Source organism: Hyla sarda, chromosome 11 (genome assembly GCF_029499605.1).
Source record: "Hyla sarda isolate aHylSar1 chromosome 11, aHylSar1.hap1, whole genome shotgun sequence".
NCBI classification, from domain to species: domain Eukaryota; kingdom Metazoa; phylum Chordata; class Amphibia; order Anura; family Hylidae; genus Hyla; species Hyla sarda.
In genome coordinates, this window is record NC_079199.1 from 43,455,776 (window position 1) to 43,480,397 (window position 24,622).

At 41.7% G+C, this 24,622-nt stretch overlaps 1 protein-coding gene and 1 long non-coding RNA gene across 5 annotated transcripts in view; one reads left to right on the forward strand and one right to left on the reverse strand.

Annotated features, from left to right (window-relative positions):
- Positions 1-24,622, forward strand: part of PRKCH (protein kinase C eta) — a 185,728-nt gene that overhangs the window by 156,665 nt on the left and 4,441 nt on the right. For all 3 annotated transcript variants that reach the window (XM_056545930.1, XM_056545928.1, XM_056545929.1), the window contains exons 11-12: positions 13,014-13,152; positions 15,139-15,327. In XM_056545930.1, coding sequence (XP_056401905.1) covers positions 13,014-13,152; positions 15,139-15,327 — 328 coding nt within the window. The remainder of the gene's footprint in view (positions 1-13,013; positions 13,153-15,138; positions 15,328-24,622) is intronic.
- LOC130295300 (uncharacterized) lies at positions 7,090-19,910 on the reverse strand. 2 transcript variants are annotated; one of them, XR_008848762.1, is made up of 4 exons: positions 19,785-19,910; positions 18,972-19,037; positions 9,999-10,178; positions 7,090-7,693 (listed from the first exon to the last, which is right to left on the reverse strand). It is a non-coding gene; the product is annotated as an uncharacterized LOC130295300 (long non-coding RNA). The 2 variants fall into 2 exon arrangements; XR_008848763.1 differs by lacking the exon at positions 18,972-19,037 and having other exon boundaries at positions 19,785-19,897.

Below are 24,622 nucleotides of genomic sequence, written 5' to 3' on the forward strand. Positions count from 1 at the left end.
CTAGAATTCTTCAAGACAGTATAATTCTCAAAACAGACCCAGCTTTTTCCCCTAAGGTAGTTTATACATTCCATGTCTCTGAGGAGGTTGTTCTACCTTCATTCTGCAGTAATCATTCTAATGACAAGGAAAAACTTTTCCATATGCTGGACGATAGAAGATGTGTCCTAAATTACTTAGAAAGAACCAAATAATTCAGTCAGTCTAACAAATTATTTGTTCAGTTCTCAGGTCAAAATAGGGGTGATACCATTGCAAGATGGATTAAACAGGCCATTTGTTTGTCTTATGTCTCCTCTGGCCTTTCTCCTCCTGTTGGTCTCGAGGCCCACTCTACACGTGCAATTGCATCCTCTTGAGCCGAGAGGAGCCTCGATAGACCAAATCTGTAAGGCGGCCACCTGGTCGTCTCCTCACACTTTTTTCCCCCCACTGTAGGTTTGACGTTGGGAGCTGTTCTGATTTATCCTTTGGTGGCAAGGTTGTCCAAACTGTCGTCCAACCCTAATCTTTATATCTGGTACTTTCTCAGGTGGTGCTGTCATGGCAAGGAGGAAATTAATCACTGGTAATTATGTTTCCATGAGCCATGACGGCACCACTACATTCCCACCCTTTTTTTTCAAATTAGTTCACTGGTGTGTATATATCACTTGGGTGTAGCAAAAAAGAGAAGAGAAAAATGTATTTTGTATTGTACCTGTATATTGTTCTGTTGTCTACTAACCAGGGCGCATGTCCTACAGGAACACGTGGGAACTGAGTTCCTGCACTTTTTCCAAAGGATAGGGGATAAGATGTCTGATCGCGGGGGTCCTGCCGCTTGGGACCCCACAATATAGCATGCAGCACTCACCTGTTACTGCTTCCGGCAGCGCTGGAGGTTCTGGCTCCGACCACAGAAACGGAAGATCGTGACGTCACAACTCCGCCCCCGTGTGACGTCACGCCCCGCCCCCTCAATGCAAGTCTATGGGAAGGGGCGTGACAGTGGCCACGCCCCCTCCCATAGGCTTGCATTGAGGGGGCGGAGCGGGACATCACACAGGGGCGGAGCTGTGATCAACAGTAATCAGACCCGGAGCGAACACGCTCCGGGGACTAATTATGATGGGGTGCGGCGTGCTAGATCACGGGGGTCCCCAGCAGCAGGACCCCCGCGATCAGGCATCTGATCATCCTTTGGATAGGGGATAAGATGTCTAAGCGCCGGAGTACCCCTTTAAGACTGGGCCAAAGGATCACCTTCCAACAAAACAACGACCCTAAGCACACAGTCAAGACAACACATGAGTTGTTTAGGGACAACTCTATCAATGTCCCTGAGTAGCCCAGCCAGAGCCCTAAAAATGGCTTCCACCAACAGTCCCATCCAATCTAACAGAGCTTGACAAGATCCCCAGCGAAGAATGGCAGTAAATCCCCAAATCAGTGTGCAAACCATATGGCTTCATCCCCAAGAAGGCTGGAGGCGGTTATCACTGCCAAAGGTGCTTTAACTAAGTACAAAAAATAGGGTCTGAATACTTATGTCTATGCAATATTTAAGTCTTTCTTTTCCAGAAATTTGTATTGTTTTATTAACTAGTTTTAATTTTGTCATTATGGGGTATTGAGTGCAGAATAAATACGTAGTTGATTTTAAGTCGCAACATAACAATATATTAAAAAAAAAGTAAAAGGGTCTGGAGACTTTCAGAATGTACTGTATTAAGATCTCTTCAGCTTATATTGTACCATCTGTTTAATAGTGATGGTTAACAGAGAAATTAATCTGGATTTCCAGAATCACCAATGAAGCAGTTGGGATCCCGGAATTGTCAAGGTGACCCCTCTTAATGCCACACGTGGGATTTTACAGACCGGAGAACAGCAGATGCATGACTTAATAATGCACATACAGGGCTAACAGTGTAGCTATAAATGTTGCTGATATGATGGAATTATCTAAGCCAGTGTTTTCCAAACCGTGTGTCCCCAGCTGTTGCTCAACAACTCCCAGCATACTGGGAGCTGTAGTTTTACAACCGCTGGGGACACCATTTGGAAAACACTGATCTAAGAAATTATATCCAATTTGTGGCTTTTCACCTGTTATGAAACTACAACTCCCAGTATACCCTGTAAGCTGTCAGAACCTCTTTTAGGATTGTTGTTTTGTCTCACTGATATAAAGTGTACCTGTCAGATCCCACAAAAGTCTCGCTGTACCTAATCATGACCATCTAATTTTTGCGCCCCTAATACCTATATTTATTATAAAAATACCTCTTTGCATTACCTCAGTGTTAGAAATCCTCTCAGGAGGAGACCTGTCCTCCCCTGTGGTGGTGGGAGGTGATTGGTTTGTGGTGGGAGGGGGCGTGTCCTCCCTTGTGGGGGGAGGTGATTGGTTTGTGGTGGGAGGGGGCGTGTCCTGCCTTGTGATGGTGGGAGGTGATTGGTTTGTGGTGGGAGGGGGCATGTTCTCCCTTGTGGTGGTGGGATGTGATTGGTTTGTGGTAGGAGGTGATTGGTTTGTGGTGGGAGGGGGCATGTCCTCCCTTGTGGTGGTGGGAGGTGATTGGTTTGTGGTGTGAGGGGGCATGTCCTGCCTTGTGGTGGTGGGAGGTGATTGGTTTGTGGTGGGAGGGGGCATGTCCTCCCTTGTGGTGGTGGGAGGTGATTGGTTTGTGGTGGGAGGGGGCGTGTCCTCCCTTGTGGTGGTGGGAGGTGATTGGTTTGTGGTGGGAGGGGGCATGTCCTGCCTTGTGGTGGTGGGAGGTGATTGGTGTGTCTGGTTATACAGCCTTGTCCATGAGTCCTCAAGCCTGATGCTGCTTAGTATTCATCAGTAACAACAGGTAAACCGTCTTTAGATTGGACAGTGCCCATTTCAGGCTTTTACTAAACAAAGGGCTTGGAGGAATTTATCAAAAATTAGCTTTTTTTTTTTTGTTTTGTTTTACACTAGTTTTCTGGGACGGGGCATGATGAGAGTTGTAGTTTTTCAACAACAGAAAACCCTGCAGTTGTGAAAGACTTGTGCTAGTACCACCAGTGCTCTGTAATGTATGACTTGCTCCTCCACGGTGCACACAGTCTTTTCCTGCACTTGGGTGACATTGTCATTCTTCCAGCAGATTAAAGGATTGTGTTTGAACTTGTCTTGTTCTTACTTTACCTTTAAGAACGGTGCACCGTGTCAGCTGATCAAGTCTTGCCCGAGGCATGCAGACGTCACATTAAATCCTGGGAGCTTAATCAGGATATAATGAGACAGTTCTTAGAAAGACGCACTGTAACTCAGATACTAGATGACATGAATGGATTCATAATCGTCTTTAATAGAAGAAATGCTGAGCTGGCATCTCCTGTCCGGAGTTTTGAGTGCCAAATATCTCGGCTTAGAAGATAGAAATCTTTAAATGGTTAAAGCTGTTTTATTATTTATATATATATATATATATATATATATATATATATGATTTTTTTTATTTTATTTTTTTTAAACCGTGCCTCCACGGTCCTAAGGTTGTGCCCGGTATTGCATCTGCAGAGTATGAACATACCCTTTACTGTGAGATGCTGCTGTTTTGCAGGCTAATTGACCTTTACCTGTATTAACTTTAAGACTATTTGTGGAAAAGGGCCAGACCTTTAGGGTATATTCACATGTACTTCGAGTGCTGCGGATTTGACACTGCAGATTAATCGGATGCTGTGTTCAATCATTTAGTTAGCTGGTTTTCCTCAGCTCTTCATCACAGTCCTCAAACCTGTGTACTTCCCACAGCGTTCCTGACGGTTCCTTTTCCAGAGCTGTTGCCAAACATATAATTTTACAGCAGACTATTGCACAATCTTTTGAATTTGCAGCACCTGCTGCATTCATATTACCTGTCTGCTCCTCTGCCTGTGCCATTGTGCAGCGCAATCAGGCATTCTTCCTAAATGTCCTAATAAAGCTATTTATGTTTGAGGGTGTTTAACGGGGAAATGGTGATGTAGGCAATACAGGCTTGTCAGAAGTAATTACATCACTCAGGGGTGCAGCTAGAGCTCAAAGACCAGATCCAGCCAAGCCTCCTGAGATAGCAGAGGAACATGTGTTGTCTCAGCAAGAAGGAAGAGCTAGAGACAACACCACAATGAAATTGTTAGGGCTACTTAACTTTCTTTTAGGGGTGATTAGTTTTATTTAAACACAATTTTCTGAAACTGAAATACCTTTATAATGGCATAGTAACTGTGGTGTTTATTCCTGAAGTGAATTGCATTGGCAGTCTGACAGCTTAGCTTTGCTGCTTGATTCTGCAATGTGTTGGCCATGTCATATGAGCTGGTCTGACACCTAGAGCTATGACATCATTGCCGAGAAGGTTGCATCCCTGATGTTTGCCTCTGCAGCATTTAAATGTGCAGTTTGGCAAAAACTAGCTTCTTATTGCTAAATATTTCTTAATTCTGTGTGTCTGGGGAGGTAGGACATAAAAAATTGAGCAGACTATAAACATAGTGGCTATCTGCGCAGAGCCTTGGACTATAACATGGTGTTTTTTGTTTTTTTTAATGTAAAATACAATTCTCATTGTAGCCTGAGGCGGCTGATTAAAAATTCTTTGAAGACCCCACAGATATCACATTTTTAGAATACGTTGCTGTGGCGTACCTCTGGTAGGCCCATTGACTTTATTGGACTGTATAGTTCACTTCTACTGAATAGAACTTGGGGGTACTGGTAGACAGTAAGCTCAGTTTTAGTGATCAGTGCCAGGCAGCTGCTGCCAAAGCTAATAAAGTTATGGGATGTATCAAGAGAAGTATAGAGGCACGGGACAAGGACATAGCTTTGCCTCTGTATAAATCACTAGTCAGACCACATATGGAGTATTGTGTCCAATTCTGGGCACCTGTATATAATAAGGTCATGGCTGAACTGGAGAGGGTGCAGAAGAGGATTACACGACCAAGACAGGTTATCAAGCTTGGGGTTATTTAGTTTAGAGAAAAGACGTCTTAGGGGCGATCTGATCACCATGTACAAATATATGAATGGACAGTACAGAGATCTTTCTAGTGATCTTTTTATACCTTGGCCGGTAACCACAAGGGGGCATCCTCTACATCTAGAGAAAAAAGGTTTCACCATCATCACAGACAGAGATTCTTTACTGTAAGAGCAGTGAGACTATGGAACTCTCTGCCACATGATGTGATGTCTGATTCAATAAACAAGTTCAAGGGGGGCCTGGGGACTTCTGGAGAAAATATAATATTACAGGGTATGGATACTAGATTTTTGGGGATAGAACATTAATCCAGGGATTTAGTCTGATTGCCATTTGAAGCGGTAAGGAATTTTTCCACTGTTACGGGGCAGTTGACATCTGCCTCATTAGGGGGGGGGGTGGAGGATGCCTTCCTCTGGATCAACACAGGAAGGTTCCAGGTTAAACCTGATAAACTCTTGCATGTTTTTTCTTGACGTTATAAACTATGTAGTCTACTAGTGACGACTACATTTGGTATGTTTTCCAAATGTATACTTCTTTTTTTGGGGGAATCAAAAGTGTGGTAGACCATGTATTTGAATTTTTCAAAAATAAATGTGTTCGGGAGAAAGTCTCTTGCTAGAACTCCTTTAAAGTTGATGGTCATTGGCAGAAAAATTGGTTGGCATACCTTTTTGCCAATATCCTGTTGAATACCAGCATCGAATTCTGAAACAAGATTTGAATGGAGCCTTAGCTATTTTATAAAATTCTGTTTTTGGAAGGCTGACTAACTACCAGTAGGGTTGCCATTACACAACCAATAAAATCACCATTAGATGTTCCTAAGAAATGGGCTATACATTTAGATTTGCTCCTCCATCAATGTATAGAGGTGACAACCCTTGTAAGTTGCTGTGGCTTCCATATTTTTTTTATCCTACAGCTGTCCTAAGAATGGTTGAAACTAAAGACTGATAGACATTAATTCAGACTATTTAGCAAGGCAAGATAAATGGCTAGTTAATATAGTAAAGTTGTAATCCTTTTTTGACAATTCCAATTTGTTTAAAGGGGCTTCTGTTGATCACTGGATGTCCCATGGCTGAAACCCTCTGGACAATCACTTCAGTAAGTATTCAGTTTCCGTACAGTGCCACTCCAGCACCCCAGGGAAAATAAAGTATTACACATAAGGACAATCCCATTCATATGTTCTGTTAGGGTATATGGAGATCATAGAGGGGTCACTAGCTTTTGACTCCCATGTGCACCAAAGAAATCAAGTCTGAAGCTATGGTAACGATTTATAGGGGTCCTTTGGAATCGCACTTTAAAGGAGATTGAATTCCGTTCCGCATGAAGAATGAACATGTTCGTTCTTCATGCGGAATTCGCGTCGTAACTCCATAGAAGTCAATGTAAATTTTTTTTTTCAGGCCGCCACACTTCCGCGCGGAATTGCTGCAGAAATTGCGCAGAATTCGCGCAATTTTTTTTTTACGATGACACTTTTTTATGCTGCGCTGAACTCCGCACTGATTTCTGTGCGGAATCAGCACGGAATTCCGCGCAGATTCCGCACCGAGTGCGAGTGGAAAAAAACTCATTTCTGAGCAGATTTGTTCAGCGCAAATTCCGCTCAGATATTTGTCAGTGTGAACTTACCCTTATGGATTTATATGCTACATACTATAGGGCACTAATTTTCCTTTAGTCAGTGATTGAATTGGTAACAGTAGTTCCTGTGTAGCTGTCCTTTAAATGCAGGCAATACTATGTCAATGCCCCAACAAATAGAGCACATGTAACATATTCTATTGTGCTATATGACCATAGGGTCCTCCCCTGAGAAATGTGTTGGGTGTCTGACTATATAGCAGTGATTCTTCATTTGTAATATTTTGACTACTGACCTTTAGTATGGCACAACTCGAAATACTGGTTGAGAGTCTTTCTTTTGGTTATTTGTTTAGTTTTTAGTTTTTTTTAACTAAATTTTTGTGTGATTCTTTTACTCTATACTTAATTAAAAGTTAACTTTTATGTTATTTCCCCCTGGTACTATTATAGTTTATCATTTGCTACGTATATCTAATATAAGCCTATACAAAATTGGGCAGGTGGTTCTAATTTTATGGCCGATCAGTGTATACCAACCACACATGTAAGGCATATTACCAACTTGAGCAACTTTATACTAAAACCGGAAATGCAGTCCATTGTGCCATAGGATTAGACCGGATATGAATCCCTTGCTTCACGTCTACTTTTTAGGCCATTGCATCTATCTACTATGTTTCCAGTTAGGTAAGTGAATCATTAAATAGCAATGGCAAACATCTATATACATCAATGTACCTTTTCCTTAGAGATTTTGTAATTCTGTCCTAAAATCCTTGTATTTGTCTATATCTGGCCATAGACATTGAATAATATCTAGTTTATTTGTATCTAAACTGGGATGATGCGTTTTACTTTGGTTAATGAATTACTGACATGCAGGTTTTCTGCTGCTTAAGATTTCTGTAAGACTTAGATCTGTAGATGTTGGCATGCTATTTTTATCATTGTTACATAACTGTGTAATACTCTTAAAAGCCCTCTCTTCTGGCTCCATCTGGGATCATTTCATTTGCGCAGCCCGCTGCATATCTTGCATTCCTTGCTCCGCTCCATATCAGTCCGACTGACTGCAGGCGCTGGCTTACTCCCATAGCCTAGATAAGGAGAAAACAAGCAAAAATATAATGTAGGCCCTCCAGAATTGAGTGTTCTAAGAAACTGACCTTTTTTATTTTTCCATACACTATAAATGTCGCCTATATGTGACTGATAACAGTTGTCAAACAGGATTGGGGAATCCGATTTCCCTTTAGCTGCTCTGGTCTACAGTAAACCACGACACCCTCACTTGGATGCACTACCATGATGCTCTGTTTGCTCTGATTCTGGCATATAATGGATGAAGGCTGTCAGGGGATGATAGGAGTTGGCGTTTTTACAACAGCTGGAAGAGCAAAAAGTTGGGAAACACTATTTTAACTTTTTGCTCTAGTTCTTACATATAAAGGCTATGATTGGATCATGGGAGTTGTAGTCTTGCGATAGCTGGAAAGGTGCAGGTTGGGAAACTGGACATGTAAGACTCTTATAGGTTCTCATATTGCTGATTTAGAGGATGATGAGTAATTGACATAGACTTGTTTGTATATGCGAATATGAAATGCAATCTGTACATACAGCTAGAAGTATGTATTACATCTTTATAGCAGTATAAATGGAGAAGCCTATGAAAGCAAACACTGTTCCTTTACCCCAGCAGGTAAAAGGTTTCCATGATGAATGCATATTTGGGGCATATTTGTATAGACAGATAAGGTTAATAGAGCGGCAAACTTAGAGTACCGGTCATCAAAAAATCTTTTAATATGTTCATTAAAGGGGTATTCCAGGAATTTTACCTGTACAGGACACAATGGGCAAAACTGTAAAAGAAAGTCCTGCCAGTCCTGGCTGAGGGTGGGAGGGGGAGGCCAGAAGTCAGCGATCGAGGTCTTCTATATTAAGTGCTATAGAGATAGAGGTGCTCAGAGATAGAAGGGTGGAAGTGAGCCCAGGCAGGCTTCAGCTGACGTCACACCTGCCGGGCCACTCCCCCTCTCACTGACAGACAGCACAGAGATGAGCAGCCATACAGGGACAGATTAAGGTAGGAAAAGGGTTTAAAAAAAAAAAAACTGAATTAGCGTCAGGGACAGATGAAGGGGGGGAGGGTGGGGTTAATTAGGGACAGCTTCGCTCGTGATAGGTACTCTTTAAATGGGTACTCCGGTGGAAAACTTTTTTTTTAATTTAAATTAGCTGGTGCCAGAAAGTTAAACAGATTTGTAATTTACTTCTATTAAAATTTCTTAAAGTACTTATTAACGGCTATATACTATAGAGTAAATTCTTTTCTTTTGGGATTTATTTTCTGTCACGACCATAGTGCTCTCTGCTGACACCTCTGTCCATTTTAGGAACTGTCCAGAGCAGCATATAGTTGCTATGGGGCTTTTCTCCTACTCTGGACAGTTCCTGACATGGAGAGAGGTGTCAGCAGAGAGCAGTGTGGTTGTGACAGAAAAAAAATCCAAAAAGAAAAGAATCTCCTCTGTAGTGTACAGCCACTAATATGTACTGAAAGGATTAAGATTTTTTAATAGGAGTAATTTACAAATCTGTTTAACTTTCTGGCACCAGTTGATTAAAAAAAAAAAAAAAAAATCCACCAGAGTACCCCTTTAACAATATGGTAAAAGTTCCTGAGAAAATGTGGGTATAGGACATAGAACATTACATTGCAATTTTTAACACTGTCCACCAAGAGAAAGCGATCATCTGATGTTATATAAACAAGTCGTATCTGTACCATTTTCTGCACCATTTTTGCATTAAAAAAAAGTTAAATTTTGTACAGTTTTGCATAAAATTTTCTCATCATTTTCAAAATGTGTGTTGCTATTGCTGTCGGTGAGTAGGAGCTCTCTTGTCTCCCAAGGGTTTTTTTTTTTTTTTGTTTTTTTTTTATGTGTACCCATGTATGCATCTGTATGCCTGGCAGGTTGGCACACTATGATGTGAGGGAACAAGGAAAGGGGCCCTTCTCTCTTACAAGTGCCTTATCTCATATTGGGCAGTGAAAGTGGAATAGGAGCTGCATTAGGTACCCTGTGCACTTTGAATGGCATGCCCCCAGCTGTTGCAAAACTACAATTCCCAATTTCCCAGCATGCCCTGACAGCTGAACTCTTTGCTTTAGATCTTGCATGTGCTAGATGAAGGCTGTCTGGACCTGATGGGAGTTGTAGTTTTGCAACAGCTGGAGGAGGGCCGCAGGTTGTAGAACACTAGAGTAGTGTATGAGAACATTCACCAGGCAGTGCTATGTTGGATCAGATAATTAGGACTGGCAAGGGATGAGGGAAAACATTAAAAGCAGGCATACCCATACCTTGAACCATTTCCTGTTCACGTTCTTACCTGTGGAATGTTTTTTTATTCTTTTTCCATACTGGTGTAATGGATATCGAGCAGCGGCATCTGTTTGGCTTCAGACATTGGATGTTTTCTCAACCTAAGCTTCCCCTGCCAGTGCTGACGTCAGCCACAGCAACCAGAATGCTGGCGTACACTGGTGAAGCTGAACAGTAGAAGATGAGGCTGGAGGATACAATTATTACAGTGAGCACCAGAAAGTTGCAGGTTGCTGTAGAATATGCCCTCCAACATTGAAGCATTAACAATAGGTACAATGCCACCTCTTTTACAGCATGGGATACATATTGATCTATGACACCAACACTTCTGGTTGCTGTTGCCAGGGTGAGTACGTTGGTGGTCTGGTCCCAACCATGTATGTTTTTCACTCCAAATAATCGTACTTTATGGAAGGATTTTCATTCTAAATGCTTATAGACCAAGGCATAAGTTACATCAACTGGGTCAAGTGTCCTAAAATCCTCAAAAATGTCAGTGTTTTGGATCCGTATGCGCAGTTATTTAATCAGTATGGTGAGATCACGCCATCTATTATGTCTATATAATTGTGCTGGTGACTAGTGGACAGTACAGTGGTCCCTCAAGTTACAATATAAATTGGTTTGAGGGCGACCATTGTATATTGAGACCATAACTCTATGGAAACCTGGTTATTGGTTCTAAAGTCCCGAAAATGTCATCCAAAAATAGGAAAAAGTGGGAATAGAAAAAAAAAAAATTAGATAACCAATACAGATAAAGCAAGTCCTTACATATAAAAGTAAAAAAAATCTGCTGGGAGCTGTAAATCACTGTCTATGTAGAGGACAGGAGCATCTTCAGTACACAGTGTCCCAAAAAATGTAATATGAAGCCGCCCTTACATGGTGTCCAAAGGAGCAGCTAACTCTGACAGGTAAATTGTAGTACAGAACATGTTATACCTCCCTGTACTGTAGGAGGCGCTACCAGACACCAGTCAGTGCATACGCTTCAGTAATACAGGTGTTTTACCAGTGAATGCCCATTCTGATTGGTCGTATCTTCCAGCCATTGACACGTTCCGCAGATCTGGACTGTCTGTACAGTGGATGTTGAGGATGGTTTGTTTACAATGGTCCATAAAAGACCATTGTATGTTGAGAGACCACTGTATACTGTTGTAAATGGACCTGGATAGGTTAGTGGCTCGCACGCAGAAATGATAGATGAGGTTTAATGCTGATAAATTAAGGCAGTGTTTCCCAACCAGGGTGCCTTCAGCTGTTGCAAGACTACAACTCCCAGCATGCCCGGACAGCCAACCTGGTTGGGAAACACTGAATTAAGGGAGATCTCCAGTCTTGAAAAACATATCCCCTCTCCTGAAGGATAGGGGATAAGTTTCAGATTGCGAGAGGTCCGACCACTGGGACACCCCAGATGATTTGCGCTGCGGCCGTGGTAAGGTACTGTTCTTATATGGACTTGTTGGTGGGGGGAGGGTCAGGTTGCGCCCGTTACAAAGATTGTTTTCAGCACAGGGTGCCTCTAGTTGTTTCACCACTACAACTCCCAGCATGCCCTGACAGCCAATAGATGTCAGGGCAAGCTGGGAGTTGTAGTGGTGAAACAGCTGGAGGCAACCTGTGTATTTGAACTAAGGGCGGAAGTCGGCCCCCCTGCAGGCATCAGTGACGTCACACCTGCTGGGGAAGGCTGCCTGGTAGTGAGCACACTGCCAGGCAGACATAAAGTTATTTCTAAGATGGTAAAAAAATAAAAAAATGAAAGGCAGGGAGGGGGTTAGGGATAGATGGGCAATAGGCAGGGACAGAAAAAAAAATATATAGGATGGTGGGAGCTACTCTTCAACCTCATAGAACTTTTTGGGGTTAGAAAGTAGAATAGTATTGACAGCTTCTGTAACAAGACCCCCCCCCACCTTGATGCCAAGTGCCATTTATAATACCTTTCCACGGGTGCATTGTGCAAAAAAGGAGATTTAAGTATTTATTGAACTACATATCCCATGATGACTACTGGTCACATGATGGCTGAGGTAACCTGCGGTGTGACTGACACGTTCATATTTTTTGGTGTGAAAAATCCTGTTGCATGAGGCAGCAGTTTCATGAAACATCCAGCTCCGCAGAAAAATGAAGTTGTGTTGCTAAGGAAAAAATGATGGATGAGAAATTGGTGAGGTGTGAGAGAGATTTTCCTGGAATACTGCTTAAGGAGAGAAAAGGGACCCTTTGTGCCCGGGCCAAGGTTAGAGCCGCAATGCAATGGAGTGTCTCCAGGCTTTAGCAGTGGATTTATGTCTCGGAGATATGCTCGGTATACCAGTGACCACAGACCAGAATACCTCAGACTTGCTAGGATCCATTAAACAAGGACATGAGAAATGTCACATAGGCCTCTACAAGCCGCATCTGTATCTAAAGGGTTATTAACCCATTTTCCCTAATTCTTCACATCCTCCATAGTATGGTAGCACCCACATTTTCAAATTTTGAATGGAAATGCTAAATAGTTGTGCAGTCAGCTGTCAGCGCATGATTAAAGTTGTAGTTTCACAACAGCTGGAGAGCCCCAGGTTGGGGAACGCTGGGTTGCAAAACTATTATGTGTCATTCCTGCCTGGGGCGTAACTATAGGGGGTGCAGAGGTAGCAGTATCATCATGGCCCAGTGAATGAAAGGGCCCAAGGCACCTTTGCCACATAAGAAACCAGTAATATAAATGGCACATGGGGCCCTGTTACAGATATTGCACTGGAGCCCACAAGTTACAAGTTGCGCCTCTGATTCCTGCCCAGACTTTTGTAACCATGAGAGATTTATAAACACACATATACCATTTTAGTCACTAAGTGAAGTCTTTTTGTAAAATGAGAACATTTTGTGGTTCTTGGATTGGATACAAAAAAACTTTTAACATTTTTGTGTCTTTAGGCAGTTTCTACCAGGACACTTGAGGAATCTTCAGTAGATGGTGGTTTATAATGACTTTAATTGGTGTAATTTATTTCAGGGATCTAAAGTTGGACAACGTTCTGCTGGATCATGAAGGTCATTGCAAGTTGGCGGATTTTGGGATGTGTAAAGAAGGGATTTGTGAAGGATACACAACGTCAACATTCTGCGGGACTCCTGACTACATTGCACCAGAGGTATCAGAAATCTGTAGTTAAGTAAAGCATTATTAGCAATCATATTGTGGTGACCCACGGTTGTAGCGGTGTGAGTGGTGAGATCAGATGGTATTAACTCTGGGGGAAAGATGTTAACCCCTAGTGTTCGTGACACCAGTGTGGTTTTAGGGTTCCAGAACACCATACGCCCAGCTTCTCCGCTATCCCAGTTGCTAGTAGTGAAATGAGAGTCCACAACCAGTGATGGTCAAACAGAGGCTTTACGGAGTATAAGACAGATTGAATTATCTTCACAGCGAAGGCCAGATTTCCCAGAGAGATGGCCAGGACCCAAAAGGACCTCGAAGCCAGCTGGACCAGTTTATTTGTAATTAACTTGACTTGAGATTGGGCTTGACTAGTTTCAGTGACAGCAGACATAGACTTGAGACTTACTGGAATGACTGTAGTTTTTGGGGTCTTCCAGATGCTGATCACTTGCACTGAGATATCTGGTGGCTGCTGTGCTCAATGAAGACCGATGGTACAAGAGTGAATTGTACCGCCCCTTTATATAGTGGGGGGCTGGACTAAAGCCCATTGATCAAGCTGCGGGATCATAGGTTAAGCTGGTGCTCTCTGGGAGAACATGTGACAACATAACATGTGACAATTTCACAGGTCCTTGAAACCTCCCACAGCAACTCATAGGTCCTTTACACTAACTATACATAAAGATACTGTCTAAAGTGATATACACAACATTCTGGAAACAGGGGGAGCCCCCAGGTAACTGAGGGTCTCAACCTGACAGGGCCTAAGGGTAGTTCAGGACCATGTCCTGTACTAGGACATTACTATATCAGATATCCCAATTCTTCCCCAATTTCAGATAGGACATGTAGAATTTAATCTTGGGTAGATAGATGTAGAAAAAGACACACTTAGTGGGGCTGCAATCCAGGTTCAGGAGATTATTCTTGACACATTGGTGTTAAGTAAAGCATACATATTGTTTATTCCAAAACATAGGAACAAATACAGAGATAATTACGCCTTTTGGAGGTACAACCTCCTTCTTCAGGAATACTGTACAGATCTCGTCTGGTCTTTAATAAGCGGTTAAATTATAACTCATATCTACATCATTGTATTAAGGGTAATACATGGGATACTGTCCTCCATAATTATATATTTTTTTATACAGATCTTTGAACCTTAGTACACCTACATAATGGTCATAGTACGTTACCATTAGAGATGAGCGAATTTACAGTAAATTCGATTCGTCACAAACTTCTCGGCTCGGCAGTTGATGACTTATCCTGCATAAACTAGTTCAGCCTTCAGGTACTCCGGTGGGTTGGAAAAGGTGGATACATTCCTAGGAAAGAGTCTCCTAGGACTGTATCCACCTTTTCCAGCCCACGGGAGCACCTGAAAGCTGAACTAATTTATGCAGGAGAAGTCATCAACTGCCTAGCCGAGAAGTTCGTGATGAATTGAATTTACTGTAAATTCGCTCATCTCTAGTTACCATATCCACTATAATAAGTCCAATATTCCATCCCTCTGGTGACATTATTAGCTTCATATAATTGTTCAAAGTCAGAAATGTATCCGGCACCACTAACAGTTATCTGCCTAGGACTTGTGGAAATTGTTTACCATTAGCAGTAGTGTACCTCTACCTTGATCATTGTGTGTGGTGCACACATCCAAAGAATGCGGCTTCATATACAGTCCAATCAACAGAAGAATAATGATGCACTCACCTAACGCATCTAACGGGTGAGTGCTTCATCATTATTCTTCTGTTGATTGGACTTCATATAATTGTTGTTTACACAGAAGAAATTTCATACAATGCTAGAACTCTAGGTTTAGGAGAAATTTTCATAGAAAAAAAATTCAGACTTTCTTTTAAGAATTTAGTTTTAGAACCACTATGATAAATATGAAATAGTGTGTGCCTATGGCCTACTTTAGATATAGCTTTGATGGCTGTATTTTATTATTATACAGATATTACAGGAGATGCAATATGGGCCCTTGGTGGACTGGTGGGCCATGGGAGTTCTTCTGTATGAGATGCTCTGTGGTCATGCTCCCTTTGAGGCAGAGAATGAAGATGATCTCTTTGAAGCTATTTTGAATGATGAAGTCATCTATCCAGCGTGGCTCTCCCAAGATGCGGTGGGAATTCTGCAAGCTGTAAGTCTTACTAATGTCTTCTATTACTCATATGTTCATGAGATGTTGTCATGCCAAGAATGTGTTAGTTCTTCCTCAGTATGAAGGATAGTGGATGCTGAGACACAAGATGTTCTGTTACTTTCTGAAGTACTCTAAGGCTAGGTTCAGACTACCGAATTTCCGCCTTCAATTCCGCTTTGAAATTGCAGGCGGAAATTCCGCTTGCTAAAATGTACTGTATAGTGAATGGCTTTCCGTTCACAAATTCACACTTCGGAATTTGTGAAGTGGAATTTGTGAGCGGAAAATCCGCTTGGAAATTTCCACCTGAAGAATGGCGTTGCTCTTTCTTCAGGCAGAAATACTCGCGGAACACATTGCAGTCTATTGGAGACTGCAGTGTCTGCACGGCACTAGTGCCAACTGATTCAGTCAGCGCTGGCAGCACTCGGAATCTCCGGGCGGAAATTTTCTGCCAGGAGATTCCGTAGTCTGAACCTAGCCTTAGGCGAGAAAGTGTTGCATGTATTGCTCTGTTCTAGACTAGTAGGTGATTTTCCTGCAGGGAGACACAAGATGGTACTGCCTGGGTATTAGGTACTTGACCAACGGCATCACACTTTGTGTCCTTGCAGGGAATATCTGTATAAAAGTAATAGTCTGACAAAATAGTGTCAATGGTATCCATAGGGTTGGACTAATTTTCAGAAACAGAGTGCTGGTGTAGCTCAAAGATTTTCTTTACTAAAAATATCTAACATAACATATAAAAAGGGCTATTGCTTCATTAAAAAACACTCGTCATCTTCCTTGACACATTGGATTTAGTAAACGCTTGCATTTCCCTTGAAATAAGTTTAGCAAAGCATTTTCTTGTTTCTTCCTCTGTTATTTCTCCTGTGAATGTATGAACAAATTGACAACTGGGTATGGATCTGTTCCTCTTGTCAAGAGGGTGTGTGCTTAAACAGTCTGACTCTGTAAAGGTGGCCATACACTTTTAATAACTGTTGGACGTATGTTAGTGTTTCCTTTATGGAGAGAGGAGGGGTAAGCCACAGTCAAACAGCTCTATTGGCTGCTCATCTCTCCCAGAATAGGACTCTGAGGTGAAAATTCAACATGCCCAACCCGTCTCTCTGACATAATCTGTTGGGAAGAGTCAGGAGGCCAAATGTCTTAGACTATAGTACATGATGTATGAGCACCTTAAGTATTGACTGGACATTGTATTCACATCCCATTGATAGAGAGAATGGTAACTTGTGGCTGTCAGTTTATTTAGACATTCCCCAAAGCAATAATTGGAAAGACATAAATGAAATATGCTTCAGATTTGTTTTTTCATCGGGAATGCAAGTTTAACTTAAGATGCCCATACACCTGCAAAGCTGTCACTCCTGATCCCTCCTAACGGCTTGAACATTTGGCTCAGCTGAATGATCATGTGCTCTCAGTGAAGAGTCAGCTGCTGCCAGACTCTTCAGGTGACTACTTTCTTTCTCTGAGAATAATAGAGTTGAGAAGTTGAAATACAGCACACCCAATCCTTCTTTCCCCCTTGACGTCATCTGTCAGGTGATAGTCTGAAGGGTGCCATACTCATTAGTCAGTTGGTTTGTCTTTCCTAATTCATCAGGTTCCACTGACTTTTCACTAATGTATATGGGCACCTGAATAGTAACATAGTTCATAAGGTTGAAAAAAGACCCGAGTCCATCAAGTTCAACCTATAACCCTAATGAGTCCCTACTGAGTTGATCCAGAGGAAGGCAAAAAAACCTCAAACTAGAGGTAAAATTTCCTTCCTGACTCCAAATATGGCATCAGAATAAATCCCTGGATCAACGTTCTGTCCCTATAAATCTAGTATACATAACCAGCGATGTTATTCTCCAAAAATGCATCCACCCCTTTTTGAACTTTTACAGAGTTCACCATGACCACCAACTCCGCGAGAGAATTCCACAGTCTCACTGCTCTTACAGTAAAGAACCCCCGTCTGTGCTGATGTAGAAATCTTCTTTCCTCTAGACGTAGAGTATGCCCCCTTGTTATAGATACAGTCCTGGGTATAAATAGATAATGGGAGAGATCTCTGTACTGTCCCCTGATATATTTATACATAGTTATTAGGTCTCCCCTAAGCCTTCTTTTTTCTAAACTAAATAACCCTAATTCTGATAATCTTTCTGGGTACTGTAGTCCTCCCATTCCCTTATTACATATAGACATGCCAGGAAAGCTGACTGCTTTTTTCCCTTCAGAGATAGCTGTAGACTCCTCGTTTGTTTGGAGGATACATCTTTCGAGGAGACAGTGGTTATTAGCCAAAAAGACAATTGATTGGTTCTGGATGTCCAACATCCCTTGTGCTTCTAATGGTGGTTTCACACACCAAACAAAAAACACTGTGCCCAGATGTTGATGGAAGCCAATTGTAAAATACAAAATGCCCTTCAAACAATGTTTGCTTGTTTTTCTTTTTGCTTTATATTCCTAAAAATTTTTTATGCATTTTGGGTCGTTTGCATGTTTTAAATGCAGCATGTCCTCTGTACGGTGCCCAGTTTCTAAAGTCTGAGGATTTATTCTTGTAAGTTAAACAATGCTTATTCACAGGTTGTCTGCTTGGATATTGGAGTTTTATTGTCTTCTAAAAGACAAAAAACAACCGCAGAATGACGCACACTTGTAGATTGTTTAATGCATGTGTAGAGTGAATCCCGTCGCCAATTACTGTATAATCCCTGTAGCGTCTAGTCACGTACCCAGTATACTGAGGCATATGTAATGTTACGATATACAGTGATCCCTCAACTTACAATGGCCTCAACAAACAATAGTTTCAACATACAATGGTCTTTTCTTGTCCATTGTAACTTGAAACCAGATTCAACATAGAACTGACCAATTAGAATGGACATTCACAACAGTACTAGTGAAGTGCATGCACTGGCTGTCTGGTAGCGCCTCCCTACAATACAGGGAGGTACTACATGTTCTGTATTACTCTTTACCTGTGCCTTTAGCTCTTTAGCTGCTCCTTTGGACATAGGTAAGGGCAGCTACATTTTGCGTGTACTGTACAGGACCCTGAAGAAGCTCCTGTCCTCTATATAGACCAGACTTTCCCAACCAGGGTGCCTCCCGCGGTTGCAAAACTACAACTCCCAGCATGCCTGGACACCCTTTGGCTGTCCAGGCATGCTGGGAGTTGTAGTTTTGCAACTGTTGGAGGCACCCTGACATAGACAGTGATTTACAGCTTCCAGCAGCTCTTTCTTTCTTTTATATGTATTTGCTTTATCTATATTAGTTATCTACTTTTTTCTATTTAATCCTCAAATTTTCTTATTTTTGGATGACATTTTGGTGGCTTCAGAACCAATTACCAGGTTTCCATAGAGTTCTGGTCTCAACATACAATGGTTTCAACATACAATGGTCGTCCTGGAACCAATTAATATTGTAACTTGATCTGACAATTGTTAGTAGTTTAAATGGAGTTATGTAAAAAATATAGCCGTATGTATAGTGGGGGATGCATTCCTGGTCCTCCCTTATAACAAGATATTTAGGTGTTAGGATACTTTTGTCTCCAGGGATTTCTTTCCTTCTTGCCTACCTGTTTTTACACTAGATGTGGAAATTCAATTTACCTTCTCACCACTTCCTTTGGTATAAGTGTGTAAAATTCTGTTGTGTTGCTTAGTCTCACTTACTTCCTGTGGAAGATAGCATGGGATTTCTTTACAAAGAGGGTTTGGATAATAATTGTAGGCTTGCAGTACTAGTTCTTAAAGGGTACCTTTCATCAAAAAAACTTTTGATATATTATAGATTAATGTATGCAGAATAACTTTACAATTGCATGTTATAAAAAAATATGCTTCTTTCTATTTAATTTTCCACTTTGAAGAAATGACCACTAGGGGTCTCCCTACCAGTCCTGGCAGCAAGCCTTTCAGACTCATGCTGGAGTCCTAAACACTACGAGCTGCCAGTCTGCTTTGTTCACAAAGGAAAACACTCAGAGCTGCCAGCCTGCTTTGTTCACAGCCTGTTTGGCTGTGAACAAAGCAGGCTGGCAGCTCTGAGTGTTTAGGACTCCAGCATGAGTCAGAAATGCTTGCTGCCAGCACTGATCGGGAAAAATACAATAGAAAGAAGCATATTTTTCATTAACATGCTATTGGAAAGTTATTCAACATTCATTAATCTAAAATATATCAAAAGTTTATTTGATGAGAGGTTCCCTTTAATGCTAGATAGATATGAGAGAGAGATGGATATGAGAGAGAGACAAATAGATATCCAAAGTGTTCACATCAGGCACATTGTGGAAACGGAGCGCATACATAGTTCACGCTTTTTTCCCCCCACATCTTTATTATTTATTAACCAGTGCCATAAATATCCAATTTATTTAAAATTCTAGAACTGGTTGTAAATGTGTTGCTTACTTTGCCCACCTGCTAAAGCTTTAACAGAACCAGTATTCAGCACTCTGAAGTGGAATTTCTTCTTCTGGAGCTGTGCCAATGCAAACATGACTGGCATCAGGTAGTCATGAATGGGCTGAGCTAAAAAAAAAAAAAATAGGACCACTTGGTTTTATGTGGATAGATAGGGAAATAAAAATGATTTCTTTTGGTTATGAGCTTCACACACAAAGAATACTTGATCATAGAGTTATGGAGAATCCTTATTTTTTGGTTTATTTCAGTGAAGAAGCAGCAGAATGGCAGGGCTAGGAAGAGATGGCAGATATATGTTGGCAAATAGAAAGTGAAAAGAAAAAAATGCTCCGGTGTGACGGGGTCCAAAGGAGGTCCAAGGCATCAGTTAATTCATTAATAAAAGATTGTTTAAAGATTAAAACTGAAAGATGCGTTTCGGGTGTTACATAACCCTTTTTCAATTGTAAAATAGTTGCAATTGAAAAAGTGTTATGTAACACCCAAAACGTGTCTTGATTTCTGTTTTCATTAATAAATAAGCTTCTGTTGATTAATTAAATTGATGCCTTTGGATAGCTCCACACCGCAGCATTATTTTATATTCACTTTCTATTTGCTGTTATACTGATTCCTTGCTTAGGATACCAGTCAAGCTCCGGACGGCTTAAGTACCCCACGGAAAGAGGTGATATGCATAACCTCAAGGGTTACACCAGATGAGAGTCCACTACACAGACCCTCACTACTTCCAGCCACCTGTACCCACAGTATTATACAAGGCGCTGTCCTCGTTTTTTTGCATTCCTTTCTCTTTACAGATATATGTTGGCACATTGGTGTACATAAAAGGGTGAGGATCCCATTATGGTGCTGAGTGTAGCCACCCAGGGCAGAAGGACCTGGTGGTGGTTATGGGGACCAAATATTAGGCACTTCTGTCCTGGACGGCAAAAATGGCCTTTGGGTCTATGCCCTTTTTTGTTTGTCATGATATAATTCCTCTGCCACTGGGGGGGGGGGGGGGGGTGAAAACTCTAAGCCTGCACAGGTTTCAGGTTCTCACCGTCCAATAGTAAAAAGAATGAGGGCATCCAAGACCTTGCCTCTTCTGTCCAAGGGCCACCTTATGGGCTGTATCTATGATATGTACACCCTTGGAGATAAATGATTAAAAAAACAGTGTAGACAATGTTTTTGATCTTCAGAACAGAATACTCTTAAGAGTCTGAGGACAAAAACTAAATTTTAGTTAGCCATAATTATATATTTTAGGATGCATAACCACATAAACGTGTCAGTGTGTATATCTATTTATTTGTGGGCATAATGCAGCAATTGCACAGAAGTGACGTGTAGGTTTAGGGTGTATGAAAAATAGAGGCAGCTCATGTTATGGATATGGGCCCCCTTGTCTCCATAAGGCTCACTGGCAGTTCCATTAGGGTGTTGAGGACCTACACTGAAATGCCCTTTCCAGAGGTGCCAAGGAAGAGGAGAATTGCCCCCAGGGGCTATGGAAAGGTGTTCTATTGGGCATAGATTTACAGAAGGAGGATGGTGGGGGTTGATGCTTAGCAGACTCGACAGTCTCCAATAACATTATTGTCTTTCCCATCCCTAAGCTGCAGTTGAGCTAATGTTACTGCCTGTAGTTATTGAGGAACGTCCAATCTGCTAAGCCATCCATTGATATAGGTGGAGGATACATGTACGGATGGATAGAGGCAAGTTTAGAGTATATAGGCTGAGTATCCCAAGGGGGCAGTTACCCTTAAAATGTTTGTTCTCCCACTATGGATCAGCATAGTTACTAACTAAGGTCTGGTGGTAGAGCTCTTTAAAGGGGTACTCCGGTGAAAACCTTTTTTCTTTTAAATCAACTGGTGGCAGAAAGTTAAACATATTTGTAAATTACTTCTATTAAAAAATCTTAATCCTTCCTGTACTTATTAGCTGCTGAATACTACAGAGGAAATTATTTTCTTTTTGGAATGCTCTCTGATGACATCACGAGCACAGTTCTCTCTGCTGACGTTATTATAATAATAATAACGCTTTATTTATTGTCGTCCTTAGTGGGATTTGAACCCAAGTCCCCAGCACTGCAAGGCAGAAGTGCTAACCACTGAGCCACCATGCTGCCCTTAGCATACACCTGCTATGCATGGTTGCTAAAATGGACAGAGATGTCAGCAGAGAGCACTGTGCTCGTGATGTCATCAGTGTTCCAAAAAGAAAGGAATTTCCTCTGTAGCATTCAGCAGCTAATAAGTACTGGAAGGATTAAGATTTTTTAAATAGAAGTAATTTAAAAATATGTTTAACTTTCTGCCACCAGTTGATTTAAAAGAAAAAAGGTTTTCACCGGAGTACCCCTTTAAAATGTTTGTTCTCCCACTATGGATCAGCATAGTTACTAACTAAGGTCTGGTGGTAGAGCTCTTTAAAGGGGCCGTCATGCCCACTCCCATTGACTTGCATTGAGGGGTCATGACCTTGACGTCTCGAGGGACGTGGCTGACCCCCGCAGCACGAAAACAGCCATCAGAACTATTACTTCTGAACGCTGACCAGTGGAGTACCCCTTCAACTGGAACTTTAAAGCCGATTATAAACACTCATAAACAACTCCATGGACCTTCCCAGAATGTCATTATTTAGGCTCTTATATATTCTAGCCAAGAGCCTGTCTGCAAAAACCAATGTACAGTATGTGTGACAATTTTTTGTCTAAAAACACAGCAGTGTTCCTGAGGATTGATTGGCCGCGTCCATCATAAATTGACACGTTTGTTATTGATGAGGCCATCTCCTGACGTCCTTCACAGAAGGTCAGCTACAGTAAGACATGCAGCTGCTGCCGAAAATATCAACGTGCCTGGCACAGGAGGTATTACAGGAAGGGCTTGGATTGCTGCCTGGAGAGGCCGACACTGAGAAGAAAATCTGAGCTGGAAATGGTGACACGCTGAAATACTTTCTTTATTCATTCAGCAGTGTTGCAAATATTTATAGAAATGTTAATAGAACTAACAGAAATTAACAGAAAAGAATTTAATAAATGGAAATATTTTTTCTTTTGTCTGTAATGGATATTTATTTTCTTCTCTCTTTTATATCGTGACTCCCATGTCTTATACCCTGACTGTCACTTAACACAAAGAGAAAACTGTAGCAAATTATGAGGGAGATTTATTAATACCTGTCCAAAGGAAAAGTTGCCCAGTTGCCCATAGCAACCAATCGGCTCGCTTCTTTCATTTTTAACAAGGCCTCTGCAAAATGAAAGAAGCGATCTGATTGGTTGCTATGGGCAACTGGGCAACCATTTCTCTGGACAGGTTTTGATAAATCTCCCCCTATAAGTATAAGAATTTGCATAAAAATCCATTCCTTAGTATAATGTAAATTCACAAAAAGCTGTTAATAACGTGTATGGTTGTGGATAGAGATGAATGAACTTACAGTAAATTTGTTTCGTCACGAACTTCTCGGCTCGGCAGTTGATGACTTTTCCTGCATAAATTAGTTCAGCTTTCAGGTGCTCCGGTGGGCTGGAAAAGGTAGATACAGTCCTTGGAGAGTCTTTGCTAGGACTGTATCCACCTTGTCCAGTCCACTGGAGCACCGGAAAGCTGAACTAATTTATGCAGGATAAGACATCAACTGCCGAGCCGAGAAGTTCGTGACGAATCGAATTTACTGTAAGTTCGCTCATCTCTAGTTGTGGAGAATGTGTAGACTCTTTAGCAGGTTCCTGAATATCTGGATATCCATGCACCTCTGTGAATTATTATTGGAACACTTTCCTAGGGAGTAGTTTGTACAGTGGTGCCTCAAGTTACAATGGTCGTCCTGGAACCGATTAATATTGTATGTTGAGACCATAACTCTATGGAAACCTGGTAATTGGTTCTGAAGCCACCAAAATGTCATCCAAAAATAGGAAAAAGTGAGAATTAAAGATAAATAAGTAGATAACTAATACAGATAAAGCAAGATCGTACATATAAAAGTAAGTGAGATCTGCTGGGAGCTGTAAATCACTGTCTATGTCAGTGTTTCCCAACCAGGGTGCCTCCAGCTGTTGCAAAACTACAACTCCCAGCATGCCCGGACAGCCGTTGGCTGTCCGGGCATGCTGGGAGTTGTAGTTTTGCAACAGCTGGAGGCACCCTGGTTGGGAAACAATGGTTTATGTAGAGGACAGGAGCTTCTTCAGGGTCCTATACAGTACACACAGTATCCCAAATGGAGCCACCCTTACTTGGTGTCCAAAGGAGCAGCTAACCCTGGCACAGGTAAAGAGTACAGAACTTGTGGTTCCTCCCTGTATTGTAGGGGGCGCTACCAGACACCAGTCAGTGCAGGCACTTCAGTAATTGAGGTGATTTACCAGTAAAATGCCCATTCTGATTGGTCAGTTCCTCCAGTTGTGACACATCTCACAGATCTGGACTGTCTGTAGCATTATATGTTGAGTCTGGTTTCAAGTTACAATGGTCCAGAAAAAAACAAAAAGACATTGTATGTTGAAACTATTGTATGTTGAGGCCATTGTAAGTTGTGGGATCACTGTATATGTTGTTTACGTGTGTATACAAAGATAACTGTCAGTCACTGAAGGACTGCCCACTGGACTCTTAAACATCCGTGAGTGGAATTCCGCAAGTAAAATTCCGCACAGTGAACGGTAGCATCTGTGTGAATGGGTCTTCCTCGAGACCCGTTCACACTGCGAAATTTCAGCGACTGACAGTTACGCCACTGAAATTGTTCAGCACAAAAAAAGAACATGTTCATTCTTTGCGCGGAAGCCAGCGTGCACTGCTTAGCCATCAATGGTGACG